Here is a 24000-nt window from a genome sequence, read left to right on the forward strand (position 1 = left end):
TTGAACTATATTTCTGGACCACTTGTTAAAGTCCTATTTGGAGAGCCCAGACAGAGAGAGAGATAGAGAGAGAGAGGAGAGAGCGCAGCGCACAGATGATACAAAGTCACCTATGCGCATCCATTTAAAAAATCCTAAAATGGTGGTGTGCGTGTGCCTCGCCGAAGGGGAGTCGGAACAACTTAAATGTCAAGGTGACAAAGAGACATTTGAAAATACTGTCCCTCGCGATGCCCACGCGGTAATCCCGCCGAACAAAAGGAGAAAATGTCCTTTTGTGAAGGTTGCTCTACAGTCCATCGCCCCCAGGAGAGAGAAAAGTGCGACGAGACAATGAAAAGTGCCCCGCGAGGTGCGTGTGCGGCGGGGGTGGTGGGGCAGGGGCGGGGGGCGATGTCTATTTTTATCCCCGCCCGCCTCCCACCTTCACTTGCAAAACCAAGCATGAAATGACTACAATATCAAACGCACCCTATTCTGCCTCAGTGGGCAGGGCAGGAGTGCAGATTGAGACTTCCTCCACAGTAAAGTAGGATGGAAGTCGCTCAGAGGCGATTGAACTGTCCATATACTGTAGGCGCAGCAGCTTCTGAAGGGCACCTTTCCTACACCGCGGTGTGGCAGGGGGGATGACGGTAGCCATGGGCTGTGGGTCATTCAATCAGAGAGAAAGAAGTGCCCTAATTTCTTCCCCCCGTTCACCTTCATATGTAACAATGTCCGGGAAAGTTTTCAGAGTGGTTTGTCTCCCGGCAGAATGCCCTACTTCCTTGGTCCACTGTGACTATAGCAGAGCAACCCTGCCTGATACACAGAAGCCTATAACATCTCCCTTGGCTGGCAGGGGGTTCCCCCTCTGGCTGAATGGTAGATGTTTGGTTTCCCATTGCGGAGACTCGGGTTCCTAGTGTCCAGGTGGTCACCTTACCAAAGTATTTTGCTCAAGGGCACATCAGTGTTATGCATTGAAGTGTCTGATGGTCCACGGCAGATGAGGATTGAGGGGCTGGAAAAGAGACCGGTTCACTGTGAGAATTACAGAGGCCTCTCAGACAGCGTTCCGGCCCCGCGTCCTGCCTCTCTGCTTCTTCTCCCTCGATGGAGAACATTATACAGTCCGATTATAGACACTGCTGTATCAAATCAAGCATGCCGTTTGCACGGCGATCCACTGCAACTAGGGAGTTAAATGCTGCCAGCGACACGATGTGTCCCATTGTAACGAGCAATTTGTGGCTACCTTGTATATAATTCAGACTCTACGTCTACTGGGGAAAGAAGTTTGGCAGTTGTTTTAGTTTTCACTAACATGAATACGTTAAATGTTAAAAAGGCACCGAGGATGGGGAAGACCACCGCGCTCTGACTTCTGGATTGCACACAGTGGCAAGAGTACATTTAAATTATTTGTTATTTTCTACATAATAACTGAGAGACAGACATTTCGCCTAATGAAGGCTGGATAGCCGAAATGGCACGGAGAGGTCTCTTTCCACTCTCTTCCTTTTGAGCACTAAACAGCCACGAGTGTACAACTGTTACTTCGGTGTCCGGGCAATGTTCCAAAATGCCTTTAGCTCATTGATTATTGGGCAAAGAAAGGAGACCTGTGTTGGATAATAGCTGCAAATGATACTTAGGTTTGTGCTAAACCTGCAGGGAGTAACCGACGAGACATGCTTCACTTCACAGCATGAGAAACATTCTCGTAATGCGTTTCGAGATGGTTATTTGATAACCTCCTCCTGAACAATGATGGTATATTGGATCATTGTATCCCTCTGTATAATCGCAGAGGCCGCCGTTCTGGTCTGAAAGCGAGGCCCTGTCCTGCTCCAGATTTACTGTTGTGCGTAGAATTCGCCACGTTCCCTGTGGACATTGATTGGGGCTGTGCAGTAATCCCTACTTCCCGAAGTCACACTCATGAGAGTGACAGTAGCCTTTTTTATTATCATTGTGTGGCATCAACAATGCTGCACTATCTATCCCATAAACCAAAAACTTTTAGTCCTTAGAAATTTGAGTAGCTGGTAATTTAGCTCAACCATTCCATCCTACATTTGCAACCTCGCAATTTCTCCCGCGGGCCAAAAAGCATACAGATCCCCTGAGTGCTTCGGCCTGGAACTTTTTAGAGGGGTCAAATGTGCAGTAACTGCACAAACATTGCTGTAAGTGTGAGGCTTTGGAAGTCATTTTTCCTAGGTTTTCGCTATCCGCAATTATCGTCCCTTTGCCTTTGTAGGGCGGCTTAGAGGTATAGCTCCATTTGTCCTCTGTCCTCTTTTATTTTTCTCCCCACAGTCCCCAGCAGGGAAGCTACATTGCTGGAACAGATGGTGGAACACTGCTGCAGAATCACAACCACTTAGAGAGTATTGTGTGTGTGTGCGCGTGCATAGATGTCACAATAGTGTGAACATTACAGCCAGTTAGCAAATGAAGTGTGTTCTTCTCTGTGTGTATGTGTGTGGGCGTGCGTGAGTGCGTATACATGTGTGTATGTGTGAGAGAGAGAGGGCGCACACACAGCTGCAGTGAGCACTGAGCAGGAGCTAACAATCTCATCTCCTGCAGTGAGGAAGAAAACAGCATGGTGGAATAATCAAGTGGATGACTCCTAGGGAGACGTCTGAACTCAGTGAAACAAACAAACACGCTGAAAAAGGGGGAGAGAAAGGAGAGATATTTATTTATCCTGCGCTTAGAGCCTCCTTTTACGCAGGAGCGAAAATAATAAATAACATTTTAGAGCGGGAGCCAAGCTGCAAAGTGAACAGTTAATGGTTCACTCAAAGAAGTGAAATAACCTCTCGCCATGGCGGCCGTGCAGAGGGAAAATGAGGGCGGGGCGAAATATCGATGCAGTACATCGTGATATGAGACTACTGTAGATATCGTCTGGGATTATGGATGGTAATATCGTGATATGGCATACAGTAAGTGTTGTCCTTTCATGGATTTAAGTGTGGCTGTGTTTCCAGTAGGAGTCTAAATACATAAATATTATGTAAATGTATGCAAATCCAACAATAACCACGTTATCAAAACACTCCTTTGAAACAGGTTGATGACTACAAGTATTTGGGTTCATATATCTTCCCAAAAGGACTTTCAAACTAGGAAGGGTATGGCCTGGTCAGCCTCCAATGACCATAAGATCTGGTCATCCCAGTTTAGTAAGATGTTCAAACTAAGTAAAAATATTTAGGACGACCGTCGAGCCGATTCTACTCTATGGCTCCGAGACATGGACACTTTCAAAGAAATTAGAGAAACAGCTGGATGGCACCTACACCTGCATTCACCCATCGACTGCTCCAATATACGGCAACCTTCCCCGTGTTTCTTCACTAGTCCGATCCAGAAGAACACAGTTTGCTGGTCATGAGGTCACAATAATATTATGATAATATCGTTACAGTATCAGTAGGCTACTGTATAGAGGGTATGCGCGTGACATCATCATCAAACCTGATTCGGGAAGCGGGAATGACTACTACAAAAAAAACTTTCTGACATTGATAGCCCATACATCCAAACAGAAAAGTTGTATTTGATTGCATTACACTTTGTCACTCACTTTGCCACTCGATTTGCCATTCACTTAATGCATAGGTATGCCATGTATGATGTAAAAAAATATATTGTGATATTTGATTTTGTCCATATCACCGAACTCTAGGAGAAATTCCAAAAGAAATGAAGACTGTGTGTTGTGTGTTCACTATTTACGAACAGTTTATGAACCGTACATTCACACCGTGCACTCATTTCAACTGATGGAAAAACACATAACCAGTGACATTAGATACCTGTTGATACCTATTTGTAGTCATTTGACTATAATACATTTAGAGCAACTTGACACAGCAGTTTTTGCCCCATTGTCTTGGTCAATCGTGGCTTTCAGCCTGAGGGTGCATGTGTGTGTGTGTGTGTGTGTGTGTACCTTGCTGTTGGGGCAGGTGTTGGCTCGGTGGGCAGTTATAGGGCAGTGGGGTGGCAGAGGGTCGATAGTGGTGCTGCTGCGGGCCAGAGCACTGGGTATAGTTGGCTGGTGCACAGTAACATGTAGTCACCTACAAGAACCACACACAGCACATAATGCTGTTCAGAGCGAGTCTGCAACCTTTTTTAATTCGGTTAAAATGGTAAATGGTGCATTTATGTAGCGCCTTTATCCAAGGCGCTTTACATAGATTGTGCAGTACATTGACCCATCCACGCACACATTCATACACTGATGGCGGCGCAAACCATGCAAGGCACCAACCAGCCCATCGGGAGCATTCCGGGGTTCAGTGTCTTGCTCAAGGACACCCACTAACTGTGGGGTTCGAACTGGCAACTGTTTGTTGAAGGCTCAATATTTTAGTTTTGTCACCTCCCCCATGATCATTCAATAGATCCCCTGATCATTTGTGGCCAGATGCAATTTTATGGGGTCTAGTAGGAATATAATAAATAATAAAAAAATAAATCGCTATAAAATTGTCAAAATATTCATATTTAGCCCCATGTTCGAATGCCCACGCCCCCCCTGTCAAAAATGGCAAAAATCGCTAAAACGAAAGAAAGCAGCAAATTAAACAAAATTTACGCTCATCTTTTACTTTCTCCAATAACAACCTAAAACATGAACCTTGGTTGAAAAAAACTAAAGTTGTCCTTTTTAATATACATTGCCATGACAATATCGGTAAACAGACCCTTTTCATTCACACTCACATGGCAGAATAACAATGCAGGTATAGGGAAACGTTTTAGAGTATAAGTATATGGACATTTGACGTCGGTGCCTGCTCCCACAGGAATTAAATATGCTACTAAGGTACAGGCATTTTATGAAAGTGGGAAAGAGGTTTTATTTGAGGTACGGTGCTACCGTGCTATACGAGTCGGAAATCGCTGACGTTGCCTGATTCGTCCTGGGACTGCCTCCTTTAATTCCTTTGGAGCAACATGTTCAGTCCACGAACAACCACATGGAGAACTTCAGTATTAGAGGCAATTGAGATGATAAGCACTCGGCATTCCAATCTAAATCCACCTCCAGATGGAAATGAAAAAGAGGGATTTGGGAGTTAAATATGAAATCGTTGCCGTCGGGCAGAAACCTTTTTATCTAAGAATTTAAGCTAAACTAAAATCTCCATAGTTTTTTTTTTAAAATTAGAGTCCTGACACCAGACAGAGACGGAATTATGTTTCTAATGCAGGGCTTTACTATAGATTGTGGATGAAGACTTTAATTAAGTAACCAGACTGACAGATTTAAGTCAATTTGGGCATGGCATAATAGGCGAATATTTGGTGAAACAAAGCTGATCGGGGGCCTCCCTCCGGGCAATTAATAGCACATGTCAGTGACCATACATAATGTAGTCTCGCATGGCCAGACTGTTGCCTCTCTCAATTTTCAAATGCTTCCGTCATACAGTTTGGAGAACGGAAGCTCTGATCATGAGCAAGAGATAAAGCGGAAGTGAAGCGTCCCCCCCCTCACTTCAGTTTCCTCTTTACAGTCGTGCAAATGTATCCTGATATAAATCGAAATCATCTAAGCATATATAGCTTGCTGCTTAAAATAAATAATATACGTATATTAGAATATATGGAATAGTTGTTTGGCTACGGGAGACTATGGATAATGTGACATTGGTGAGTGGTAACTAAATCAATGGGGGGGTGTTCATACTTGCGGGACAGGCTGCTGGATGTAGGTGTGTTGCTGGACAAACGACTGGTTCATGGCAGGCCCGGGGGGGTAAGCTGCGGGGCCCGGCACGGTGCTGGGGTAGCCGTGGTGGGCACCAGGGTTCGTGCCGTGGTGGGAGTAGGGGGTGGCGGCCGGAGCCAGAGCCGGGTGTCCTCCGGTGGGGGGGAGCCCCCCTTGGAAGCCCCCAGGAGGCCCAGCTAGCACGTAGCCGGCCACCTGCTGCAGAGGAGGAGGCCCGTGGATGAGGACGGAGGGGGACGCGTGGTGGTGGTGGTGGTGGTACACGGCCGGGGGGAAGTGGTGGTGGTGGGCATCCGGGGTGCCGTCGCCAGGCGGCTGCTGCTGCCTCGCCAGGCTCACGTGGCTGAACTGTGCGTTCAGCGTCTCAGGCTGACGGAAGGAAAAGAGATTTGTATTTGTTACACGTGCAAATGTGTCAGATCGAGTTGCCCACTAAAACCTCTTAGACCTGGAGACGTGTTCCAGGTAGCCTTAAACTGGCCCAGCCAGCGTGCTGGTGAAGCGCTGTTGAAATATTGGTTCACTGATCAAAATCGTGCAAACGTGTGCAAATCTTTGAATATCTATTCTTTCACATCGAGCGTTTTAACTCAAATCTTTGCTGGGGTGGGGGGGGGGGGGGGGGGTCGCTGGAACAACATATTTTGAGATGGGGGTCTGCGGCCAAATACATACCTATCATTGTGGGGGTCATTGAAGTGAAAAAGTTTGAGAACCACTGATATAGAAGTTTTTCAGAAAACCGTTAGGATTCAGAATCTGGTCTCGGGTCTTAATGTTTTAAGAACGCGAGAGAGAGAGAGGGGGGGGGGGGGTGGTCTACAGGTGTATCTATGTCATCAGCTCACGTTTAGGTCTGACAAGCTGCTGGAGAAAGGGACATCTTTTGGTCATGGATTATTCAGTGTCAACATCTGGAAGCGAATTAATTATTAACAGATTAACATTTTCCATCCGTGACTTGGCTGAAAGCAGGTCAAGAAATAGGCTAACCAGATGCATGATCTACATAGGGTAGAGTAATACTGTAAGTTCACCAGGAGACCTTATTTATACTTTGGTCACTCCTGAAAGTAACTTATTGAACTTTTTTTTAGTTTTAGAAATGTATTACCGGTGCAATGCAGCAAAGTATAAATTAGCCCTTACTTCACCAGCTGGATGGATGCATCTTCACTGTTCAGCAAGTTATATTTGAATAATAATCATAATGACAACAAAGAGGCTAATATTATATTGTGTTATTCCTGGCATGTAGCGTACATACTGTACGCTAGTAGAAGTTCAACTTTAAGTCTATACGCAGTCCCAGAACAGTAGCTTGACCGATCTGAATTACATTCAATAAATGGGAACTAATTCCTATGATGCAATAACGTTGGCTGCCATCTTAAGATGACAAATGATCTAAAGGGCCAGGCTGAGCTTTGTTACATTGTGATGCAAGCAACACAGCTTTAGGTGTGCTATTCTAAGTACCGGTATACACAGTACTTGTACTTACGTGTCCTAGGGAACCCAAACAACGCGTACATAGGACAGGTGTACACGTCCTAACGCATCCTCAATGATATCAGGCAAGGGGAGAATTATTATTTTTTTGTCGGACACTCGGCCACCGTAGAGCGAAGCGGTCATATTAGCTTATTGTTCACTTAGCTGTTAGCGCGGCAGAATGAATGCCTCGTCTCTCCTAATCCAGGGCGCTCTCCGTGGTTTTGATCTGATGGATATACTACGCGCTTCATTTCTGACTTCAACATGCCTCTCGTTCAAAATATGAATGCTTTGGAGCTTCTAGCGATATAATAGACTCGAGACCAAGGTAAGCTAACAAAATATTTCTCCGGTTTTCTTCCGGATTGTTTCCAAACTCACAAAAATTGGCATGGCCCTAGGCCAATTTTGAGAGTTTGCTACTGTAGGCGCTATATACCTTTTCAAAACATCAAAGAACAAGGGATGAAAGAACTGTACCACAGTGTACTGTTGGTTAGGACAGACGGGCAGGAACTGAGGAGGAGGAGGAAGAGCAGAAGGAGGAAGAGTAGGTGGAGGAGGATAGGAGACCGCTGAATACTGAACAGGCACGGTCGAGGACGACTGGAAAGGAGAGCGGAATGGCTGAGGAAAGACAAGAGAGAGATGGAGAGATGGGGGGGTACATACTGTAAGACATGAGACTGCGAGGGGAGCAGAACGCTACGTTCTGCATTGCGTCGCGTTTGGACGGCGTCAAAAGAAATGAACCAGGGCGAAAGGGTGACGCCGTCCAGACGCAACCGTCATGAACTCAAGTTAAAGGACCATAACAGCTGTCATGTTTGGCACGTTTAGCCTTGAGCCTTGAATGCTGCTTGAGATAGAGCCAACACACACATCATTGTGCAATTCTTTATGCATTTTTAATTAACTAGTCTGGTGCCCATTGGGAACAAATGTTGTAAATTGAGTTTGCAGTGGGTCAGCCAGGCGGATCTCGAGATAACTATGTCCGTCATTGTAAGACGTCTCGTTATTATTGCGTTTCAATGGAGATCAAGAGCAGATTGATTTGAAAAGTCTAGCCGAAAATAGTCAATTACTGAGGTATCCAGGATTACGTAACATTTTAATGACTATGGATAAAATTTACTTTTAGGTGCCGCCAGGCTTGAGAAAGAGTTGCAGCTTTCTATCAGAACACGTCCTTGACAGAGAGGCTTCCTGGACGGCGAGCTGGTTTTATCTTCACACTGCTGCTACAAAGGCTGCTTTTTTTTAATAACGTCTTTGAATAACTCTGACGGAAAGGCCTTGGGCAAATGTTGCCGCGGCCTCATAGCTTTGTGAATCTCGAAGAGTGGCTGAATGAGATTTTAACGAAGCCTAGAGTAAAGTTGCCAAACCCCATGCGCCTCCACCCCAAGTCTAGTGATGTAGCCATATAGCCGTGCCCACTGACCTGCGAGAGGAGGTGATTGGTGGTTGGTGGTTGTTGCTGGGCAGCGGTTGGCTGGTGGTGATGCGGGGTCTTGGCCTGCTGTGGCCTGCTGCCAACCATGTGGGCGTGGCCTCCGGCGGTAGCAGGGTTGTACAGCACAGCGCTGCCGTCAGAATTCACCAGAGGCAGGCCTGTCAAAGAGCAGCCCTTCAAAGGATCACTCGTTTGCCCGCGGCCAGAAACCACATTGTTGTCTGAACCATATATATGCAAGCAACAAACGTTTCATAATGACATGCTAAAGAGTGTTTATTTTACTCACGCTAGGGCTGGGCGATTAATCTAATTTAAATTTAAATCAGAAAATCGATTTTCACTTAAATTAGGGTAATTACGGTAGGCCAACGGATCTCGCTCATTAAAGCAGTGCACAGGGCCAAAAGTATAGCCCGGTCCTGCTAAAGCATTTGAAATCTGAGTCCAACACCAAATTAATGCATGTAATCTCTCTCTGCCGTGCATTTCTCTGGTGCAAGCAGCTCACAACTCCATGATGTTTGTGTGCTCACTCGCGGGGGGGACACTAACCCGTGTGTAGGCAAGTAACGATTCACTCAACTCACGATACGATTAGTATCACGATATGAGGTTCGCGATACGACTCTTTTTTATGATTTATCCTCCCCCCTGAGATTTTTCACATTTTCTATTTAACTGAATTGCAAAAGTAGCATTACTTTTGACAGAAACATTTGCCTTCCTTGATGTATTAATGAGCATCAACGACCATCACCTGGGCACAGTCACAGACACACACGGCTCCCCTCTACAGTGCTCTACTACTGAAATTGACTGCATGGAGTCTGTCTCATTTCTCATCGTCAATTAATTTTTTATTTGTATTAAATCGATTAATATCGCCGGGATTAATATGGATATATCGTTACATGCCTACCTGTGTGTGTGTTGACCAGAACAGTGGCGCCGGGCGGCATCCCCGTGCTTTCCAGAGGCACCAGGTAGAAGTTAGTCGCGGTGGGGCCGACGGTGGAGAGCGCAGGCTGCAGCGCTGCTGCAGCCGGGCCAGTCTTGGCTGCTACTTCGGGGCGGCAGGGAGAGGCTTTGGCCTCTGCGTTGTTGGGCAGAGCGGCGGTGGTGGGCGTGCTGCCGGGGACACTGTTGCCTTGGGGCGGGACCGGAACCGGAAGCTGGGGAGGCTGGGAGCGCGAAAGAGAGCTGGACGAAGAACCGACGCTGGAAGATTCGGACCCTGGGGAAGCGGGAAGAGTGATTTCGGATGTTATCTCCATATTTAACAACCAATGAAACAAATTAATGTAAAAAGGGCGTGAACGTACAAAATAAATCAACACCACCACAATTCAATCTGTATTGGAGCGAGATGCGGCAACTGTCTGATTTTAAGCAGACATGCGGTGCAGACTATTGCATAAAAATGTGGTCTGTGGGCGAAAGAGAGAGAGAGATGAGAACAGCACTGCAGTGAGAAAAGGCAGCAAGTTCCCTGTGGAAAACAGAATAAGATCTATCTTATTTATAAAAAAGTACAGAGTCAAATATGTATCTCCATACTGACAGACAAAGGGAAAAACCAGCATGTATCTTCCCTGTTTGCATGCGTGTCACAGAGCACAACATATGGCAGAGCGAGAGAAGAGATATTTCCAACCGCGCAAATGCCGTTGCGCTGCAGTGGTAAGTGCAAAGGAATTAAGTACATTTATTTAAGCACTATGCTCAAGTACAATTTTGAGGCATTTGTACTTTACTTGAGTATGTCACATTTTTTCCAGGTGACGCCTGGCCTATTTTTGCTCGGGTTGGCATTCTTCTACTCCACTACATTTCAGAGGCAAGTAGGCCTATTGTACTTTTTATTATTATATCCTTCATCCGAAAATGGCTTGGGCTGCCACGGTGTTTCTCAGCAGCTGGCCTATATGGTCGGAACTCACTCCAGCTACCCCTGAAATCCATCACCCTGGGCTACAGGCAGGAGAAGGCAAGGTTGGTGATGGAGTTACGGGACTCCTCCGACAGGACAGTGGCAGAAGCAAATGCTAGAGTTGCGACTGGAAGGAAGTGGAGGGCAGTGGAGGAGGTGCAGAAGGTGATGGGCAGGCTTCAACATCAGGAGGCATGGTCCAGACAGGGAGGGCAGACCTTGGATGGAGTGACCCACCCATCCTCTGGTCCAAGGCAAACAGGAAGGAGATGAAGGACCTTGTTGTTGCCGAGGTCACCAGAGTGGAACAGGAGGAGCTCCGAGTGAAGTCTGTAGCACAGGGACAGCAGGGCCGGTGGACTAACTGGGAGGGTGTCGCGAGCCGAGCAATCAACTGGGCAGACTTCTGGAAACTGCCACAGTTTCCTCATTAGAGCAACCTACGACACCCTACGAGCCCTCGAAATCTCCATCAGTGGTTTGGAACAGAGCAATCCTGCGATCTCTGCGGGACCATCAATGCCTCACTCCAGCATGTTCTGTCAGGATGCAAAACCGCTCTGACACAGGGCCGGCTCACATGGCGGCATGACCAAGTGCTCAGGAAGCTGGCAGAGGTGCTGGAGAAATGTCGCCAGGAGGCCAATAACCTGAGTCCATCAAGGAGCCAACAGAGGATCCACTTCCTCAGGCAGGGGGATCCTGCAGAACACTCCAGCAAGAGAGCAACACCCTCTAAAGCTGTTAACACCAGGGGTGGAGTGGAAGATGGAAGTGGATCTGGGTAGACAGCTCCAGTTCCCCCCGGAAATCTGCACCACCACCTTAAGACCAGATGTGGTGCTGTGGTCTGCAGCAGTGTCAGTCAGTACTGCTGATCGAACTGACAGTGCCATGGGAGGAGGGACTGGAAGCTGCTTACGAAAGAAAGATGGCAAAATATGCAGACCTGGTTGCGGAGTGCAGGGGAAGTGGATGGAGTGCAAAGACGTACCCGGTGGAGGTGGGAGCTAGAGGCCTTGTTGGTAGCTCCACATCACGCCTGCTCAAGGACGTGGGGCTACGGGGAGCCAGACTGAGCAAGGCCTCTAAAGAACTGTCAGAGGAAGCAGAGAAAGCAAGTCACTGGCTCTGGCTGAGACGACGAGCTGCAGGGGGTGTCAGGGAGACGTCCATGTTCACTGCCCCGTCACCAGGAGATGTTCTGGATAAGGGGCCAAACATCCATGAATGGTGGTCCCCAGCTGATGACCCTGCAGCAAAACTTACCTTTCTGGTATGCGGTCAGGCTTAGGCTTGGCTCAGGGAAGAGGACGCCCCTGCCATGCATAGTCCACCACGGCACCGTTGGAGGTGCGACAAAGAAAGCAGGAAGACCATCCTTCTGTATGAAATAATAATAATAATTATTATTATTATTAATTATTTGAAAACTTTAGTTACTAGTTACTTTGTAGATTACCCACTTCAGCCCTATATACATTTAATCTATTCTCAAAAGATTTTTATACATTTGAAAACTTGAAATGGGACATTCTGCACAAGGACTACTTTTACTTTCAGCACCTTTTGATAAAGTTGGCACATTTTGATGCCAATACTTTTACTTGTAACGGAGTAGTTCTACATTGCAGTATTGATACTTTTCGTAAAGTAAAACAACTGAGTACTTTTTCCACCCCTGCCCAGATGCACTTGGAGGAATGGCACAAACTTTATCTGGCCGCCGTGCCGCGGCCCAGACGTTATACATTATGCAACGGAACGGCGCCGCTTTATTCTGCCTCTGTCACGGTTTTCGGTGCGGCTCCTCCATCACTGAAATTCTTTTTTTTCTCCTCCCCGATGAGAAAAAACCCTTGGTAGAGAGAGACGGAGAGCTTCCTGCCACAGCACAGCAAAGCCTGAAGACTTCATTGGCATATAAAGACTTGACTCTTGACTTTTTCCCCCTCCTCTGCGAGATTGGGCCAAGAAACACTGCTCTCCTCACGGAAAGCGTGGAAGATTCTGCTTTTAAACATCTCTCGGGTGTTTGTTAATGCAATGTGTTGTGTAATTGGTTCCACCGTGGAAGATAGGACGCGTTATTCCAAGACAAGGAACGGAATCTTGATTACGGTATAATCAGATCAATGTTTGACACGATCTCTGCCGGTGCTCAATGTTGAATAAATAAATAAATAAACATTCTAGAAATAAGAACGACAGGCTAATACGAGTCTGGCATAGCAAAGCGCGCCCTGCAGTTTATTTATTTACTCATTTATTTTGGACAGCAGACTATTTGTGTGCTGAAATTGAAGCTGAAACTGCATCCGACAACTTGATCTGCTCCACCATACCATCGCAGTTGATTTCGTCAACTAATACTATGACAAAAAATGTTCGTCGCCTACCTTTTTTCACTTACAAAAACTAAATGAAAACTACATGAATAATATGCTATGTTGACTAAAACATAGACTAAATATAGTGACAATTTCGTCAGCAAATAAAAACTAAAAATATTTAAAAGAAACAAGTAATTTTAGACTTATGCATGCTGAAAATAGCTGATCTAAACTATTTTAAACTCAAATATTTGCTTCTGGGCGGTCCCTGGAACAAGATATTTTCAGATGATGGGGGTCCGTGGCCAAATACAGATAATTCTGGGGGTCCTTGACAGACATGAAACAGTTTGAGAACCACCACTGTCGTCATATATCATGACGACGACAGGCCCGGAAGATAATTCCCTGTTCATTTTTCCCATAGACGTTTCAAAAAGTATTTATTTAAAGACATTTAACCCTCGGACAAAGCCAACTCTTGTTGTGACAAATCATGACAATACACACAATGTTTTGGGCCGATCAAATAATTAGAAAGAAGAAAAACTAAAAAGTGTTGTACCCTGTGCTTCTTTTCTTCATTCTAATTATTTGATCGGCTTATTGTCATGATTTGTCACAACAAGATTTGGCTTTGTCCGAGGCTTAAAAGGTCTTTTAATAAATACTTCTTCAAACGTCTATGGGGCAAATTAATGGGGAATTCTCGGGGGCGGGACTGTGACACTCTATAGGTCTTGCCCAGTGTGGATTCCAGCCTGTACTTGCCTGTTTTGGAGAGCCTCCCGGTGGTGCTCTTGCTGCTAGCCGTGCTGTCTCCTCGGACCAGGCCGGCGGCGGTGGAGGTGCCGCTGAAGCTGCTGGCCTTGGTGAAGGGAGGCCTCGGCGCCAGGCGGTTGGAGCTGTCCGAGCTGTCCGTGCTGCTCCACGGGCGCAGCTCGCCGTACCGCGCCGTGGCTTCCGTCTCTGAGCTGCTCTGCCGGCTGGCGCCAGACCGTCCGGCCCGCAGACTGGAGAGCCAAAGGACAGAGGGATCAGAGTGTGTGTGTGGAGAGGATGCTTCTCATCTACGACTTCAGTAGAGGTCCATGGCTGTTAGTTTGATCTCTGAGAGCGTATTTGTTACGTATTCCTTGATCATCAGCCTTAACATTTTGACTGCGGAACACGCTAAACCTGTCTTTTCCCATCGTCTTTCCCTGCTAAACCTGCTAAACTCGCCTTTTGTTTTATATGTTTAATAAGAGGTTTCCCTTGGACAGAGCGACGAGGATGACTCTTTGGGATGACATAACCGGAAATCGACCTATCAGTGGCTTGCAGGGGCTTCTGGGAAGTTGAGGCTCAATGCATTGGAACGGGCAATGGTGGCGCTTAGCGGCTGCTCGTCCTCCGTTGTTGATCCGCAGTTTGGATTATTTTTCATGACGACAAACGATCACAACATTTTACGGTGGATTTTCGTGAAACGGACGTACATGCGAGACCGGGCAATGCTTCAAAGGTTATTGTAAATACCAGCAGTGAACCGTATGGCACAATTCAACGCAGTGAGAGTGTTAAATAGTGACCGAGTGCACATGAACTGGTTATGCAGTACCTTCGTATTTGTGAAATCTCTGTACAGTATGCATATATGTAGGACTGTCTTTTCAAGAACTGTTCATCCGACTGACTTCACAGCTTGTCTCGTGTATCGCTCAGAGGGAGCACAGCATCTCGAGGATGCAGTCGATTTGGTTGAGTGGTATTCGAGAACACTACAAGCAGCCATACTGCAGACCTCGAGAAGTTTACATTACAAGGAGCCATGTCGCGGTCCTTGACAACGCTGCAAGCAGCACTGCCAAGCAATAGGCCTGCTCCAAACTGGCATGCATTCTGAATGGCCACACCCTGAAAAGGCACTGTTGTATTCAGACACAGGCAAGACTGCATTTTGTCCCCTCAAACACATGCATGCATTATTATAAGCAAACAGAAAATACAAATCAATTAAGTCTCTTCTCTCCTAAACGGTTACGTTCAGGCTAGCATCATGTTTTTAACTCTTACGCACTTCACTAGAAAGATGGAAACTGGAGGAGTCAAATGACATTATGAACGTCCAAGTGCCAAACCATTATCAATGTTCACACACAGATTCCAAAGTAACCCTGCGTTGTGCCCGTTTTAGTTGGCATGGTAGCAGCAAAGGAGACGAGAGACGTAATGAACTGAATGGTGTGTGACAAGGCGTACCGACCTGAACATGTGGCGCCTCTGTTGGCTGCTCAAGCACGCCTCTCCATTCTGAGACCTGAGGAGAGAAGGGGCGTACAATAATGCACTCGTCTGACACGCTGGGTATGACAAGACCCTCCGGGCAACCGACAGGTGAATTAATCCATTAAGACCGGGAACACATCTGTGTCACCGTAGCTTCTAACCGTTATTTTAAACTTTAGCTGTTGATAAATAGCAGATCTACAAGCTCGTAGTGCGGCGAGTGCGCGCTACGAGCTTGTAGATCAGCTTTCTTTTTTTTAAGAATCGGGAAAATGTAAAATGCAAATCTTTGAATAATACATATTATTTCACAGAAAACATTTTAACTCAAATCTTTTCTTCTGGGGGGTCCATGAAACAACATATTTTCAGCGAACCCCCTTCATAATAATATTTGGGGTCCTTGACATGAGAACCACTGATATAGGAACAGGTTTTTCAGAAAACTGTCAGGATTTAGAAGACATTTGTGGAACCGGCCTATGGTCTTAATGGGTTAAACAGGAACAGCTTCATTCCAACACTATGTAATTGCTGAATAATGTGACATTTATTTGACATTTCACTTATTGGAAATTTCAAAGACTTTTAGAGTTGCATTTTAGAAAGGCCCAATCAGATTCTCTACTTGTCACATGCACACAGGCAAATATGTCTTTTTAAGGTAACTGCTGTGTTGTGGTTGCTCGGACTGGGACTATTGCCCCACAGATTGGGACTAGTATTAACTATGATTTGATGTAATTGATAATCTCACACGCTTTCTCATCATGTTACCGTTAGCAACATTAATTGGATGATACAATACAAAAACGACAAATAAAATGAACCATCTTTGATGTGCAACTTGATTTGTAAGGCTGTGATTTTGAAAGCTTTATTAAATACATGTACAGTACACACAACAGTATGTAAAACATGTATGAAAAAAAAGCATTGATAGTGAATACAAATATTATGATTACCTTTCCAATATACGGCACAGCTCTATGCCCAATGGACCGTGTATGTACAGATTCAAACAAATACTGCAAATGCAACACATTTCTTACCTCTTATCTAGAACAAAATGATCCCCCTGTGGACGACAATAAAATGATGGTCAACTACTGTACGTGGGCACATCTCATTCAGAAGCATCACAGTACATTACATATAAACTATATATCATTTGTACATTTCTGGTTCAGGACAGTGAAGGATTGCCAGAACGTTGAAGCCATTTTAATTCGGCTCTAAGACTATCTTTAATGTATGGATGCGGCAGCAATTAACAGCCGCGTGCTCCCGTGGCAGAACGCCAAGCGTTTGCACTCCAGGATCTCCGCAGCTATAATGTGAAAGGGGACTTCAAGATCTCTGTTAATTAACTCACTCAACACGGCCATCGTTTGCACTGAGTGCATTTCTTTTAGTGTTATGATTTCCATCGATGCCCGTGCGGAATAACAAAACATTTATGAGTAACGTACTCTTGCTTGATTTGTGATGCAGCGTTAGTGATTGTAAATGGATGTTTAAAGGACTGCTAAATGGGGACAATAGCACCAGGTGCAATGCAGAAGAGCATCCAAATTATCTTTAGGAATCATCGGTGCACACCCTGAACACAACATTAATGACTAAATGCAATGCCGAGCAGGGTCCACAATGGTCTTTTTGAATCGGGAACAACGTTTTGCTAGTTTCATCAACACGCCATTAATTGGAAATTAAGACTCTCTCTTCTCACTGTTCCTTGACGATTTACAAAGTATTTATAACGTCTAATTTTTTGGGGGTCTTAATTTGACTGTACGGTGGAGAGAGATGGGAAACATTGAGAGAGTGACGTGCAGGAAATGGTCTGGCAGCCGGGAGTGAAATCGGCAACTTGCTGTCAGGCATTAGAATTAGACCCCATGTGGTACAACCACTCGGATAATGCGTCGCAACGCAGGTATTAAAAAAGAAAATGTGACATAGTCGTTTCCCGGTTTTGGCATGACGTTCAAACCCCGAGCTGAGCACACGTTATTTGCTATAAAGCCACTGCAATTCCACATGTTCCTCTTCCTGCCCCTACTGATTTGATCCTGTCATCTGTCACACTCATGCAGATCTGAGGAGATCATATATATTCACAAACACACACACACACACAAACTTTAACGTTATGCCCGGGACACCAGATTGTCTCGCTCTCACAAACATGTCTCGCTCTCACAAACATGTCAGAGAGGAAGAAGGAAATGACAGCTTGGGGAAAGAGAGGGGGAACGAGAGAGAGGGAGAGAAAGGAGGGAGAGAGAGGGAGGGAGAGTAAACTAACAAACACCCACCACACTGTCTTGTCGATCAAAGCTGGAGTTTTCACGTTTGAGGATGTAGCGTTTCTGGAAATCGTCCACCCTGTCATCTGTGATGTGCTCGGAGAACTTCTGATCGGGTCTGCCGTGCGTGGGGGAGGAGGAGGTGGTTACAGCTAGTTCTCACGGCATCTTTGCTCAAACAGACGATAATAGACAGCTGTAGCTGCAGACTGTATGTGCAGTACAATCCTGAGTTAACTTTGTAGCAGCATAAATACTCATTTATACTTAGTTGCACACCTGGGTCACATGCCAAAATGTAAATTGGATATTTTCGATGCACGACACAGCGTGTAACCAAGTATAAATCAATTGTTAACAGTTCCCATTTGGTTCCAATATGGGTTTAACTGCATTATCGTACATTTGTAGTTGTGGTCTCTCTGATTAATTGAAAAACAAGTCTTAGTGCTTTTTCTGGTTTTATCCTCTTAGGATAAAACTCTTAGGATATCCTCTTTATTCTACAAAAATACAAATTTCAATCAATCAATCAATCAAGCGATTCATACTCCTATTTTAGAGCCGAATAAAAGCCGAATAAAAGTCGGTTCGGCTCTGTAGAGCCTACAATGTGACGTCATTTGAGGTTCAGGGGGGGGGTACCGTCCTAAAGTCGCCTCTTCGGTGCTACTGAAAATTTCTGACGAGCCGAAATCATTTTGGCACTACAGCGGTAAAATAGGATTATGAATCGGCCCAAAGTCATCATAGCTTAGTTTTCATGTAGTTTTTGTCAGTGAAAGAAGGTAGTTGACTCACATCCTGCTGCTGGCCGTCTTGTTGATGATCACACACTTGCCGCTGGGGTCCACGTTGTGGTCCATGCCGAAGTAGGCGGCCACTCTGTGCAGCAGCATCCTGTGGTAGGAGGTCATGGGAGGGAACTTCCTCTTCTGGCTTCTAGAGCGGAGAAAAGTGCTTAGCCAGTCAGTGTAAAATGTCTACAAATGTCTTCTAAATCATGACAGTTTTCTGAAAAACCTCTGTTTCTATGTCAGTGGTTGTCAAACATTTTCATGTCAAGGACCCCCAAGATTATATGTAATTGGCCGCCGACCCCATCTGAAAATATGTTGTACCAGGGACCCCGCAGAAGCAACGATTTGAGTTAAAAATGTTTGCTCTGAAAGAATATATATTCAAAGATCTGCGCCACATTTTCACGATTTTGCAAAAATAGCAGATCTACAAGCTCGTAGCACGGCACCGAGCTTGTAGATCTGCTATTTTTCCAATAGCTAAAGTATAACATAATGCTTAAAACACCAAAAGGGGTTCCTGCCCAGAATGGGTTTCAAGATACACAAATAAAACAACCCAATCCACAGAAAAAATCCATGCAATTAACCGACGAAGAACAAAAAAAAGGTGGATGGAGGAGTAGGCTGCAGAAAAGGTGCCGAAACGTATTCTGAGCATGTCGCATGCAGAGTGAGTGGCATTCTGCTAGGAGAGATGGGAGGGTGACTGAGCGTGGGGAGCAGCTTGACTGCCTGAACTGTCGCGATGCTCAGACTGTTTCGCAGTATTCTTCTCACATTACACCACGTTGCAGTGGTGGAAAGTAACTAAGAACATTTACTCAAGTACTGGTTAGAGTGTCCGCCCTGAGACTGGGAGGTCGGGGGTTCGATCCCTGGCCCGGGTCATATACCCAAAGACTGTGAAAATGGGACCCAATGCCTCCCTGCTTGGCACTCAGCATCAATGGGTTGGATTGGGGCTCAAATCAACTAATGATTCCCAACCGCGGCGCACGCTGCGGCTCACCGGGTCCGATGCGGAGAACAGATTTCACTGCGGTGCGGTAACGTGTGTGACTAATCGTACGACTTTGACTTTACACACAATGTTGAGGTACTTTTACTTCAACTCAACAATTATTTGAAAACTTCTCTTACTAGTTCCATTGTACATTTAGATTATTATTACAAAACATACATTAAGCACTTCAGTCCATATAAATCATTTGAAAATAGCCGACCTACAGGCTCACAAAGTCCCAATGCGTTGCTTGTAGATCTGCTATTTCAAAATATTTTGAATCCATGAAATGGGACATTCTCTCTTGCATAATGAGTACTTTTACTTTTGGTACAATAAAAACACCAAAAGGGGTTCCCGTCCTGAATGGGTTAAAAACGGTTTCTAAATCCTAACCTAAGTTTTCTGAAAAACTAGATTTCTTTCAATTCAAAACATAAGAAATGTTGCTATATATGTACAAGGACGTTGTATATAGGCTTTCCAAATGTTTAAGTTATATGGCTGATCTTTTGGTCGCGTATTTTTCACAAGTGAGTCTTATGAAAGCCAGTGACATTTTAATACAAATATATGTAAATCCTTACTCGTTATTGCTGATGAAGTCCAGTATGTCCTGTTCCAATTTCAGTAGCATTATTCGATCCCTAGAAATAAAGCATACATGAGGATAAAGGCACGGGTATTTGCATTTCTCACACGCACGCAGGAATCAAACACATCAAAGGAATTCGGGGGGAATGGTATCTGCAAAGGTGAGATGGAAAACTTCACAGTAAACACGACTGTGCCAAAATATTATTTTATCATTTCTCATCATTATGCAATTGGATCATTTCTGAAAATCTAATCTGCTAATATTTATGCAGTTCCCAATACAACAAAAGGTCATGTTCCTACAGTACCCATGTGCATTAGTTTGTATTTTTTTTCTTTTAAAAAACCCAAAAAAACTCACCCCATGTTCTAGAAAACTTGGAAGGGGGTCTCATAGGATAAGACCATTGATAGATCACATGCACACACGCACGCACACACGCACGCACTCACACAGAATCAATGCTTCATAAAATCTTAATAAGTGTCTCCTGACTGGTAGCAGCCTAGCAATAGTAGCCTACGTTGGTATTACCCCAAGGCAGTGTGCGTGCGTGTGTGTGTATGTGCGTGTGTGTGTGTATAACACACCTGGGGTTGTTCTTCAATGTGTTCACCAGGAACTCATGCAGATCGATGCCAGTGGAGTCGGTGTAGTCTTGACTGGAATCTTAAACCAAGATCACAAGTGAAGTCTTATTTTGCTTTATTTTCTCCTGATCTTTTTGAGGGGGGATAGCCCCTCCTATGTCCAGCTTTTGGTGTTTGTGCTATATTCAGCTAGTGTAGATTTTCGCCTTAAACAAAAATTAAATTCCCATTGACAATGAATGGAGAATGGACCTCAAGATGATGTACAATGATAAGAGCGCCCCTCACTTCACACAGGTGTGATTTTTGAGGGGCGCCAGCCTCTCCTAAACAAAGCTTTAATGTTTGTCTTTAGTTCAATGTTGGTTTTGTAAACGCCATTGACAATGAAGGGAAAATGTACGTCATGTACCATCAAAATGTACGTCATAATGTGCCTCATTACTTCATATTATCTCAATATGAAGCTGTATTGATGTACCAACATCAATACAGCATGAAATTGTGGACAAAATCTTATCCAACGACAACACAATTCTTTCGTTTTGAGTCTGCAAGTCTAAATCTCATCAAATGATGATCCGTGGCTCAAAAGCTGAATAAATAATGGACCTTGATATGAAAAAGGTTGAAACCCACTGTGCTAGAAGGCTGCAGGGAGCTACAGGTAGCACTTTGAGATTCTGCGTTATAAATAAAATCCATTATTACTAATATTATTACAGGAAGTCAGCTCTGTGGCATTGGCGGCAAATTCACTTCACTGATGTTCGTGATGGACTCTTAATTCAGAATGCAGAATACAAACAATACACAACAACAAAAATACAACATGAAGCAGCATTACATTATTTTACAGGATGTTACTGTTGGGCAGAAACCTTGTATCTCCATATTTAATATATTTGTAATGTTTTTACCATAAATTAATGCGCCAGCTGTCAGCTATTTTCACAATTTTAGTAAAAAAAAAAAGGAAAAACAAGAACAATATCGTACATACAGGGTTTCCACCCGACAGTATAATAGTAGCCAAGCCCCACTAATCTCTGAACGCATCCATGCCCGCTCACCTCTAGACAGCATCTTTCTTGGCTTGTCCACAGTGTCGTAAGCATTTTCTTTCTCCGTTTCGTCCTTGGTGGACCATTCCTCTTTGTCAAACGGCTGGCAGGTCTGGAGGCAAAATCCATCCTGCCCAGAGAGAGGGGAAGAAAAACGAAACAGGAAAAATATCAGTTGCGATGCTGTGCTTCATTAAAGAGACACTTGTGTGTGTGTGTGTGTGTGTGTGTGTGTGTGTGTGTGTGTGTGTGTGTGTGTGTGTGTGTGTGTGAAAACAGCCTGTCGTTTTTGTTAACCAATTAACACTTAAATACTAGAGATGCGATATACAATTTAATCGGCCACATATCGGTATCGGACGATATTTGCCGTTAGCGGTCAATATAGGTATCGGCAAATAAAGCTGACATTAACCGATGGCAGTAGGCGATGTTTATTTGTTATTGATAAGCATATATTTTGCGTTGGCTATGTTGGTGTGTTGGTTATCTGCAGTCTACCAAGCTGCAGATTCTGAACATTTATTTATTGTATTGAAGATGTATTTGTTTCCCTGGCACAAAAAGGGGAAATAAAAACAGCAAAAACGAAATAAACATAATTATATCACCATCAGTATCGGCTAAATTGCTATTTTACCATTGCTGTTTTACCAAACCATCGGTATCGGCCAAGAAGCGGAGCATCCCTGTTAAATAATATGCTCCTTTTCCCCTACCCTCCTCTACACAAAATCTCTTTGACAAAAATAGCCGATCTGCAAGCTTGTAGACAAAGGTGGCTTGGTTTCATGCGGTACAAATCACTTCTACGGGTAACGACTGTATACATAGACCCACATCGCTTCATGGGCAAAGTAAAGTGTCAGCATTTTCCAAAGGATTTCACAGGCAGTGAGTGACCTGTTGGGAATTGCTGTTGGGATTGGAATGACAAACGGACATGCAGCCATTAAAGTTCGAGCGGTAGGAATTATGCATCTATTTCTCTGTGATCTTGCCCAGGGTTTTTAAGGTTAATTCGAGAAAAAAAACATGAGCAAACAGGGAAACTCAAAGAGCCACTTAATAAAACCAGACTGATTTATGACCAAAAAATAAGGCCTGCCAGTGGTAATCCTCCCGCATACATTAATTCCAAATCACTATGGCAATTAATCCACCAGATTAGTTTGTTTTTTTATTAAGCACCTGAATGAGAGATTAATTTGAGCACAAAATTAAACAAGGCAGCACATTTGGCTCCCAGAAACATACTGCTCACAATGCTTACAGTTGGTCTGACACTATTCCTTATATTTGTATATCCTATGCCATTTACTTGTTCTATATTTTATTCTTCTGGTTAATACCTTTTTATCTTTTATTGCTGTATTTAACTTTTGCGTTTAATACAGTAATACAACGAATGCATCAGAGAGCAATTCAGAATGTCAAATTCCTTGTTCTGCCGCATTATGTGAACATACAGCAGTTGGCCTTCTTTGTGCGAATACAATTCACATTTCTACTCTGTCTGGAATGCTCAGATCTGACCATGAGCAGGACAACAGCAGGAGTGAGAGGGAGCGTGTTTTGTACTGTATTGGCAGCATGGCTTGAAGAAAGAAAATGCGAAAGAAAGAGTGTCTCACCCACTGCACACAAAACGAGGTAGAGACTGAGCTACATTTCCTAACCGTCTGCCCACTGAACCAAGACATCAGAGACATAAACCTCCCACGGATTACAATCAACCAAGGACAGTTTGTATGTGTGTGTACAGTATGTGTGTGTGTGTGTGTGTGTGTGCACGTGTGTGTGTGTGTGTGTGTGTGTGTGTGTGTGTGTGTGTGTGTGAGAGTGTGTGTGTGTGTGTGTGTGTGTGTGTGTGTGTGCGCGCGCGCACGTGTGTGTGTGTGTGTGTGTGTGTGTGTGTGTGTGTGTGTGTGTGTGTGTTGTGTACTGTACAGTATGTGTGTACGTGTGACTGTGTGTGCACGTGCGTGTGTTGTGTACTGTATGTGCGTGCGTGTGTGTGTGTGCACACTGCACGTGCGTGTGTTGTGTACTGTATGTGTGTGTGTGTGTGTGTAGGGAATGCATGGCTGGTAGGGAATGCATGGCTGGTATAGCTCCACGTCAGATGGACGCCGGCAGGCTGACGACGTACAGCTGTGTTTGGCATCGCTAAAGCATCTGGGTGTGCTTCGTTGGATTCCTGACATCCAATTACAGCACTTCAACAAAACACCCGAATGGGACAAACATCGTCACATGCTCAGATATTCCGTTAACAAGCTGTCGGAACAGTTTATAGAGTTCTAGGCGGCATTTATTTTGGATATCTCCTGAGTGGAGCAATGACAGATAGATAGATCATCACTGGTATACAGTATATGGATATTGTTG

At 44.6% G+C, this 24000-nt stretch overlaps 1 protein-coding gene across 1 annotated transcript in view; it reads right to left on the reverse strand.

Annotated features, from left to right (window-relative positions):
• LOC308311783 (R3H domain-containing protein 1-like) overlaps positions 1–24000 on the reverse strand; it is a 68147-nt gene that overhangs the window by 14591 nt on the left and 29556 nt on the right. The window contains exons 4-16 of the mRNA XM_080758561.1: positions 21619–21739; positions 20546–20624; positions 19945–20004; positions 18353–18493; positions 17561–17669; positions 16292–16317; positions 15217–15270; positions 13740–13981; positions 9625–9939; positions 8691–8860; positions 7724–7870; positions 5705–6115; positions 3956–4085 (exon numbers count right to left, since the gene is read on the reverse strand). Of these exons, the coding sequence (XP_080614687.1) occupies positions 3956–4085; positions 5705–6115; positions 7724–7870; positions 8691–8860; positions 9625–9939; positions 13740–13981; positions 15217–15270; positions 16292–16317; positions 17561–17669; positions 18353–18493; positions 19945–20004; positions 20546–20624; positions 21619–21739 (2005 nt within the window). The remainder of the gene's footprint in view (positions 1–3955; positions 4086–5704; positions 6116–7723; positions 7871–8690; positions 8861–9624; positions 9940–13739; positions 13982–15216; positions 15271–16291; positions 16318–17560; positions 17670–18352; positions 18494–19944; positions 20005–20545; positions 20625–21618; positions 21740–24000) is intronic.

This window comes from Protomyctophum bolini (assembly GCF_963924005.1).
Source record: "Protomyctophum bolini genome assembly, chromosome: 24".
NCBI lineage: Eukaryota > Metazoa > Chordata > Actinopteri > Myctophiformes > Myctophidae > Protomyctophum > Protomyctophum bolini.